The sequence below is a fragment of the Ascaphus truei genome, chromosome 2, assembly GCF_040206685.1.
Source record: "Ascaphus truei isolate aAscTru1 chromosome 2, aAscTru1.hap1, whole genome shotgun sequence".
NCBI lineage: Eukaryota > Metazoa > Chordata > Amphibia > Anura > Ascaphidae > Ascaphus > Ascaphus truei.
In genome coordinates, this window is record NC_134484.1 from 101,113,475 (window position 1) to 101,123,369 (window position 9,895).

The 9,895-nt window shown below is 41.0% G+C and overlaps 1 protein-coding gene across 1 annotated transcript in view; it reads right to left on the reverse strand.

Moving 5' to 3' along the window:
• Nucleotides 1-9,017, reverse strand: part of MCMDC2 (minichromosome maintenance domain containing 2) — a 39,483-nt gene extending 30,466 nt beyond the window's left edge. Inside the window, exons 1-4 of the mRNA XM_075583870.1 lie at nt 8,868-9,017; nt 4,949-5,079; nt 4,777-4,836; nt 3,114-3,309 (exon numbers count right to left, since the gene is read on the reverse strand). Coding sequence (XP_075439985.1) covers nt 3,114-3,309; nt 4,777-4,836; nt 4,949-5,079; nt 8,868-8,955 — 475 coding nt within the window. The 5' untranslated portion in view covers nt 8,956-9,017. The remainder of the gene's footprint in view (nt 1-3,113; nt 3,310-4,776; nt 4,837-4,948; nt 5,080-8,867) is intronic.
• Between the last annotated feature and the right edge of the window lie 878 nt (nt 9,018-9,895).

Here is a 9,895-nt window from a genome sequence, read left to right on the forward strand (position 1 = left end):
GATTGACATATGTCTGTATTTTCATTTTGTAAATATTTGTTATAAACATCGGTATTTGCTGTAGAGAAGTATTTTTAAGGACCATCTTTCTGGATAGGTTTAACGCAACTATGATTTTTTATTTATTTTTTATTTTTAAAAGCTTTGTTAAAGGGACTTAATGGATTCTGTGCAACAATTGTGATTAAAAAAAAGGTATAAAGTTTTTAATAGTGGTTTTAAAAATGCAGCCAAGTAATTTGAATTTTCAGGTTTTTTACTCACAATCTAATGGTCCACTAGTCTCAATGTTACAAAACATAAAAAAGATACAAAAAGAAACAAACCTCAGACTCACCACAACTGCTAAATTTGTACAAAGAAAATTAAAGCAGTATGATGATTCCACTACATTTTTAATATGCTCCATTTGAATGAATAAAGCTTCTAAAAGGACATACACAAGTATTTTGAATAATATTGTATATCGTTTTTATTAATGGCAGGACAAACGGGGAACTATTGTTTAATTGTTCCCTCTTTCCGACCCATAACAAAATTAGACTTCTACATGTTCCCTCCCTATAGTGGGGAAACCAGTCAGCAAGATGTAACACATATAAATATGTCCAGAAAGTATGCTGTCTTCTATGGGGAGAAGGAGTGGCTCAGTGAGTAAAGACACTGACTGACACTGTGACTTTGCACATATCTCCCTGTGCCTCAGGCACCAAAAACGTAGATTGTAAGCTTTACGGGGCAGGGACCTGTGCCTGCAAAATGTCTCTGTAAAGCGCTGCGTACAATTAGCAGCGCTATACAAGAACATGCTATTATTATTATTATTATGTAGTATAGGCCGCACTAATAATGATATAAGTACATGGTTGGTGCTGGGGAACAATGAAGAGACCCCTAATCTCTCCTAAGGACATATAGAACACACAAACTGTTCCCCGCACTCCAAATAAATACGAAGAGGAGAACATGAATTGACAATGTGCAAAAACCCCGCAAATCACATAAAATGAACAGGAGGGGGAGGGATGATGTGTCTGATAGTTGAAGTTTGATCTCATTTACAAGTCTGCTGGTTTGATAATATCTTTATTATTCTTTATTTCTCGAAGAGTGTCTCTCTCTGCCTTCGTGAAATTAATGCCTCTTGGTGTTGTTGGGGTTGTCTTTTTTAAGGATTCTTTGTTTTTGTAAAAGAGAGATATAAGTCTCAATTGTGTGATTAACTGGAGGAGGGTTAAACCTACTCTTATCTTTGCAAGTCTGCGTTAAAAAGTGGAACAGTGTATCTGCCTCAATGTTAGGAACTGTATGCCCCCTTGGGGACAGATATTTTGCAAAGAAGCCTTTGAGTCTAAATGACCTGAAGAACGTCACAAGATTATCATCTAACTCCAGTGGGTCTGTATATACAATTGGTACAAATGAAAGCCCCTTACTTAGGACTGCTAGATGTTAGACAGAAAATGGTACATCAGATATGCTAATGACCAAATCTGGGATCTGGTCTGCATCCCTCTCGGTTGCTGGTCTCCTTTTTTTTTTGCATTTGTTTTTACACTGGGAGGATGTTGCTGTGAGGTAGTCGGGAAGTACCGCAGTCCCACTTTGTGGTGACTATGGGAATGGGCCTGTAGAAGGGGTAAGTTAGGTGACCCCGAAACGGTGGCCCCACACTTCTCACCGCACCCACTTCCTTCCCTGTTAGGGATTTCTTTATCATATCCCTCACTTTTTAGTGAAATCACATTTCCCCCTTCCCTCACCATCCCTCCCCCTCCTGTTCATTTTATGTGATTTGCGTTTTTTTGAACTTTGTCAATTCATGTTCTCCACTTCTGCTCATTAATACATATCAGTATCAGCATTTCAAGTATCTTTGATTCTTTCATATTTATTTGGAGTGCGGGGAAGACTTTGTGTGTTCCACATATAAATGTGTCACTGACATCGATTCACCTTGTTCCGATGTGAAAAACAGAAGATGGAAGACACCAGGGAGTGTATTTACTAGACAGTGTCCTGCCGTAAGATGAATGACATGAATGGTCTGTAAGGTCTATTTCAGTGCAGGCAAAAGACTGCTTAGCAAGTATGGGCCAAGATCTGTAAGGCCCACCCTAATAGCTATAAAGATTTAAAACATTTCCAGAATAAACTGCCATCATGTTTTCAAATTACTTCTGCTCATTTTAAAGGCAATTGTCTGTTAGTTTTAACCTATCAATCAATGCCAATATTATTTCTTCCATTAGTTCCATTTGGATTTCTGTGAAATTGCACCTAAGAGTCCTGTTTCTTAGCTAGTTTGAAGGAAAGTAAAAACAGAAATGAAATAAATATTGAGCATATTGACTACAAAAGTCTTCAGTCATAAGACCCTCTCTGTGCTACAATTTAATAGGCTGGAAGGTGCTTTCTGGCAGAAAACTGCTTAGTAAATATGCCCAAAATCCATTGCCACTTGGACATGCACATCACTTACAGTATCATGCATTTTCTTAAATAAGTATATGGGGAGACAGAGAGTTTTCTGAAATTAAAATAAACTAGGGAATTGTGGCCCCACTCAGTGGCTGTGAATTGATTTAGTGACTTCATTTTCTTCTGCCTGGAACTACCACTTCTTAGCACCTTCATAAAAATGAAAACTGGTAAGATGATGTTATCATATTACAAACGTGTTCCTACTGCAAAACAGCGGTAGGTAGTCACTCTTGCTCTCTCTCTGTATGCCAGCAATGCAGACGTCTTAAAGGGGGGCATTTTTTGATAAATGGTCCCCACTATGAGCATGTTTACAGGACTCTGCTTTAAATAAAATAAAAATATTCATACAGGTATCATCCCTGCTTTACGTGAGAGAACAGCAGTTACCGATTGTCATGTAAAAAATGTGTTAAAATTAAATCACACGCAACAGCTGAAATCTAACAAGATAAAAACAGAAAATAGGCATCATTATACTAAATAAGGTTGACTAATAGGTTCTATCACCAATAATTGGGGTATTTTCTACATCAGGTAAAGGTGACAGCTGCTTTAACCACTTCATTAAGAAATCCAGAAGCTCTGGAGATATTTCCATTAACTTTATAATATAAAATGATTTGTACCTTCAGAAAAAGGGCAGTTTGTCTCAGAACACAGAAATCTTGCGCCCTGTGTGTATTTAGTCACGGTGGTCATTGCAATCACTATCCCTTCCAGCATGTAAAGTCTCTGGGATTTGTAATCCAAGGGAAACTCACTGAGGCTTAAGTGGTAGCCTGGTAACTCAGGCAAGTGTGTTAATTTCAGAACCACATTAATCTGAAGAGTAAAACAAAGTGTGGCATAAAAACTAAGAAGCTTTCTAATAACAGATACAGTCCTTTCCACCCAGTACAGATCAATTAGACAGAAAATGTTTCCCATTATGATACTATTCCAGATATCATGAAAACTATATATTCCCTCCCTCCATTCACAGGGTCACAAAAACATTTTAGAACAATTTGAAGCAGCAATCCCACCTTCTCACTAATTTATATATCTTCTATGTATAATGTTTTGTTGGTGTAACAGTACATTCAATGATGTACAATTGGTATTTTGTGTTATTATTACTACTTCATTTTTTTTTGTAATTTTAAAAACACCTATTAATATTTGTACTACATATCTGCTGACGTTTGTTAATATCATAAAAGAAAATGTTATTTGATGAAGGCTCAATAAACCAGTATAGCCCCTGCGTCACACACACACACACACACACACACACACACACACACACACACACACACACACACACACACACACACACACACACACACACACGTTTGCTTCTTTAAAACGAAAGTGGAACTGTAAGTGTTTAAATTAAAAAGTAGTATCCATATCCTCCAGTACCATCACACCTTAACCACTGTTAGTAATGTAATCCCTACCCAGCTACAATGGCATTGTGTCAAGATGCTTTCCCTCAAGCCTTGGTTTGGGCCATGGACCAGGTACTAACACTGTCTAAAAATATTAGGCGCCAGGAATTTTTCCTACAAATCCAAAAGACATTTATTTAGACTTCATAAAGAAAAACTTGTACACTTGGCATAGTGTAGATCACAAGATTGGTGGTTTCCTTGTACATCAATGATGCTTCTGTAAAGAACAAGAGTTATAGTTGCTACCAATTCTTCATGGCCAGATCCCAGGGTGGGTTTTTATCCTTTGTCACAATAGCAATAAACAGAACATGGGTGGTTTGTTTGAATACTCGTAGCGACACCTACATGGTTCACTTCCTGACTGGATCCACAACTGTGCCAGCTGGGCCAGTTGCTCCATAGTGCTCTGTGATAGGCAGTACACACTTGCAGTCAGTTACCTTATTCACAGTTATCAACGTGCTTTGGTTGAGCCGGAAATTCACTGCGGATTCTCCTGGTTTTAGATATTGCACTGGTTCCTATAATATCTAAACATCATTACCCTGAGCTCAAGAACATAAAAGCTTCTTGAACATAACGTAGCTTGAACTAGAACAGAACTCTCTAGAAAAGGGATAGACTAGGGTTTCTATACCAGAGTGAGGTCCTCCTTTCTAGTGATGTCACACCTCTATTGGCTTTGCAAATTACCAAAAACCTGGAACATTCCCCTTACCATTAGAGAAATGAACCCATTACTACCCATATAGTTTTAACCCTTTAATAACCAGACCCAAGGGGGTGGTGGATTACAGTAATATTGTAATCAACGTATTTAAAAGATAGTTTTTACACGTGCTTCTCTTACCTGAGCCTCTGTTTGATACTGCCCAATCAGGGAGAGGGTCTTTATGGCACTAGCACAGACCTAAAATACAAAGCATTTCTGAAATTGGCATGCACCGTATAATGATATTGTAATCGGTGTTGAATTCATATAAAAACAATTGAAGGAAAAATTAGAAGGAAAAATGTCATACCGATTGAAAAACCCGTGCAGCTTTCACTGGCTCATGCAATATGTTATTTCCCAGAGTCGCATTCAGCTCAGTCACATCGGTTGGGTTAACCGAGATTACAAACCGGTACACAGCATAACTATGCTTGGAGTCTTTGAAGAGAAAACAAAAGTAAAATTATTCATGAACAAATGGTATGGTCTTACAATATGTGCAATATTTAGGTCATTATCATTCCAGTTCAACATGCAATTTAAATGAGTTGATTATACATAAAAAGAAATGTAGTATAGTCACAATCAAATAAACTATTCAAATAGAGAATCTTATATCCATACAGGGAGGATGAGATTGTCAGTAGACGTTTATAATGTTTGAGTCATAATTACAGCCCTTTATCAAAAGGAAAGCATGTTTATGGTCTGAAACATCATTTGATGAGCAGACTTGTACTTCTTTAGTGTGTAGCAAAATACTTTTTTTCTGTTGAACCCTTTATCACAGCACATCTCTGTCCTAGAATTATATTTTTTATAAAGAAATGTATGATGTTATTTACAGCATAAAAACTATAGTCAGCCCTAAGGTTACCAGGCACTGTAACTCTGAGTGTCCACACTCTCCCTCTGGGTAGCAGTATTTGATTATATATTGAGCAACAAGTTGTGACCAGCTAACGTTAGTAAAGAGTCACCGTAAATAAAAATATCACTTGTGAGCACATCACATGTCTCAGACAGGTCTGCACCCTGCTTTTCACCATTATCTCCAAGCATACAGTGCTTCCACTGCAGCCAGGGATTCTGGGTAATAACAAGCAAATGAGCACAGTGACACCTTTTGCTTCATATCCATTATAACATGGACCCCTATGAGCGTATGCCTGCACATTACACAGCTTTCCAGCACAGTATGGGTTAAAGAAGTGCATAGCCAGTATACCTACTCACAGACAGCTATTTGAACCTCTTGGGTCTCATCAGTGCGAGGATGGTTATACTGGCTTTTTAATGTGAAGCTGGAAAGAGTTGCCAGGTGTCTCCATACTATGAGTAGAGTTAGTCAGATTGTATTAATATTCTCTGTTACTCACTGCAGCTTTCCCAAGCAACCCGTATTGAGAATCTGGGTGACCCAGTCCCAGATACCTGTGAGGATGGAGGTCCAACCTGCCGCATCCCTTTCACATGGCAACATCATTTGATTATAATATGACAACTTAAGTGTCAATATAGGACTATAAATGGAAGAGATGCGAGACTTGGGGCCCTTTTTTCTACGCTTTGATAAAGAAATGTTCGTATTCCACAACTGCTCCCCACCCATCCCCCAAACAAAAATAACAGAGGGGAAAAATTGGTGATTAAAGTCCCAAAGGGATTACAGTTTTGTTCTGCTAATGCAGTTGAAGCATATGCTTTCTTTATTGGGACATGCTGAATAGCAATTATTTAACCCCGTAGAAAATGCACGATACATACTCTCCTGACGAATGTCAGGGTAACCAGTTGGTTAATGACACTTTTCTTTCACGTTGCTTTATAATGTCATTATTATTTTATATGTTACTGTGTTTTCATTTGTTATGGATTGGTATATAACGCTTTTTAGATGGGGGATATGAGGTGTCGCAGAGCAGATGTAGGTGGGGTGGGTAATGGGGGGAGTTGACCTGTGGTGGAAGGTAAGGCCCCATGGAGAGCGGTGGAAATGTTAACCCCTTGGTTGACATGGTAGTTATAGAGGCATGCATTGTGCATACCTTCATGACCATTGTAGTTACTATAGGGTTAATGCATTATGAAATGTAAGTGTATTTATGGAATAGGACTTTTATTTTGTAAACTGTCTGGGACAGAGATACACTTTTCTATTGTGCTTATATGATTGGTACAATTATATTTATAACTCCGTGAATTCTAATTTATTTTTGGTGAAACCTTGTGTACATTGTTGGAGATATACAGATAGTAGAGATTCATGAATCGTAGTAGCTAGTTTCCTTGCTAAAGTCAAAATGCACATACTACATCACAATTGTGTGATGTGAGTGAGCTTTTCCTTTAGGGAGTAAGAAATTCATCACTAAACACAGTAAAGCTGCTATCAAACCCAAGGGCGGCAGCCTAATATAAGGGCTGTTCTATACTGCGTGCGCTTGCTATGCCGTACGCGCATGCGCCACAGTTTTAGTTGGCTGAGGTCAGTCAGCCATTCTATAATGGTGCCACGCGCTCGGCAGGGCGCGTGGAACCGGCCGACAGGGAGGAAGATGAAGAAAATAAAGAATTTGCGCCGCTACCGCCACTGAAATGTATATATATATGTGTGTGTGTGTGTATGTAGAATGTTAATAAACAATTTATTAAAGTATTTATTTATTTCAAAACTTATTTATCACACACACATATATACATATACATACAGTACCTCACTCGCACACAGCATACACACAAAAAGTGTGCGGCAGGTGCACGTGCGTTCGCACAGGCGCGCGTGGCCGCACACACTATAGAACGGCCCTTAGGCAGAGTCCACGCTGGCGCCGAGCGCGCTCATGCGGGTGTCCTGAGATTTACGCAATCGGGGAAGTCAGTTGTTTATGTTTATGAAAGCGCCGTGCGCGGGTGAGCGTATGTGCTGTGCACGAGCGCGGCGCATAAGCAGGGACTTACATATATAAATGTTAACGCGGCAAGCGCCGACCGCTCAGCGCCAGCGGGAACTCTAATATATCAACAGCAATGTATAGGCCCGTTCCATAGTGTGTGCGGCCGTGCGCGCACACGTGCCTGTGTGAACGCATGTGCCTGTGTGAACGCGTGTGCCGCACACTTATTGTGTGTATGCTGTGCGCGAGTGAGGTACTGTTTGTATGTGTATGTATGTTATAAATAAGTTTTAAATAAAGAAATACTTTAATAAATTGTTGATTAACATTGTACATACATACACATACACACTTCAGCGGCACAAATTCTTTATTTTACTCATCTCCCCCCCTGTCGGCCGATTCCACGCTCCCTGCCGTGCGCGCGCCTCAGCCAACTATAAATGCCGCGCGCGCACTGTAGAACGGCCCTTAGCCGGATCAGGAGTGGAAATCTGGATTCTGGAGGTCTTGGGAATAGTGTGGGAATTTTAAAGACTATATTATGGTGATTTTTCTTCTCTTGGACACAGACGAAAAAAACAACAGTTGGCATCGCTGTCATTTAAATTCAACCTAATTAACTGGAACGCTCTGTCTCCCAGGTATTAATTACCCTATGCTGCAACTGTGGATACTACATACAGTCCAAATACACTTGTGTTCACAGCCAAATGGCATGCATGCCAAAAGGTTAATACCTGTATGTAAGCATATGCACAACATACTGGTCCGCAGTCCACAATCCTCACCAGTGTCATACTGTTAATAAAGTCACATTTTTTATGGTTACCTTTGGTGAGTGCTGGCCATTTTTACAATGTGATTATGTGAAGATGTGAAGATTTATGGCACAATAGCACCTACAAGGTCTGTGACTCTTCATTGTTTCTGTCATAGGAACAAACAACTGAGAAAAGATATATTTTGATGCAAATGTTTGCCAGTTACATTAAAGGGGCAGTTCAATGCAGCGGCTCAAAGGAAGAAATCACAACATTTCCAGTAGGTTGATCTTGATGGACATGTTGTTCCTAATCTAATAGGTATATACAATATATACCCGTCTATGGGTTTAAGGGCGAACAGACATTAAAGATTGTAAAGACCTGCAAAGCTTGTGTTTACCACGGTAATGTTAAAAGTGTCAAACCATACCCATACCAGGGAAAGTGTATCTATATATACCCATACCAGGGAAAGTATGTGTATGTATATATACCCATACCAGGGAAAGTATGTGTATGTATATATACCCATACCAGGGAAAGTATGTGTATGTATATATACCGTGATATTTTTTGCAGTCCTCTATGAAGCGGCGCAGCCCCCCACTCCTGTCCATGTAGATAAGTGCGGCCTCTCTCATCTCCCTCATCTCCCTGTCATATGCAGAACTCCGAGGTTCAGCAGCTACTGGCCGCACTGCGCATGCGCATTAACCGCAAGGCGACTGTCTGCACTGCGCATGCGCCTTACCCGCAGTGTATATACTGTCTGCCCTGCGCATGCGCTGTACGGGCACATTGCTAGTGCGCGCGTTGCTCACGCGCACTTCCCAGCGTGCGGAGTCTGATGTTTTTACTGAGCAGCTGCTCACAGCCACAGAAGGAAGTACCAGCACATATACTGGATACTGGATAATGTGTGCTAGTGTGTTCATTTGTGTTAGCGGGAGAGCATTTATATAATTCACATATACTCTATACTTTGTGGTGGATCACCCTCCTGTACACAAGTTGCCCTCATAGATTACATTTACAGAACCCAAGATTACATTCTTAGAACCTCTTGCTAAAACAGATTTCCAGTTCTTACAGATTTTTAGTTACGTTTTTGCCCAAGTATTATAGTGTAATATAGTGCACGCGTGTCAATTAGAATTGGCTGTGTCCAGGCCTGGCGTTCTATACTTCAGCCGTGCGCGCGCACAGCAGTGAGGCTGCGGTCCCACTAACTACAAGGCGTGCGCTGTGCGATCAAGCCCCGCCCCCCCCCAGTTACTCTGGTCCCAGTTCCTACCTTGTCGCGCACCTTTCCCCAGCGGTGCGCGACAGGTTTTCAGGCAGGCAGGGGAATTTGAGATTGGCATTTGCGACGGAGGCGTGGCCACGCCCCCGCCGGCGGTTCAGCCAATGAGGGCGAACCAGCCGCGGGACGTCATGCCACGCCCCCGCAAACCTACCGCCACGCCCCCTCCCGTCGCAAACGTTCTCTCTCCCCGCAGATCGCGGTGTAGCGCTGTGCACGCACCGCCCCCCCGCCGGACGCGCGTGCCACAGTGCTAACTGGGGACTCAGCCTGAGTGGTGGCGCGGC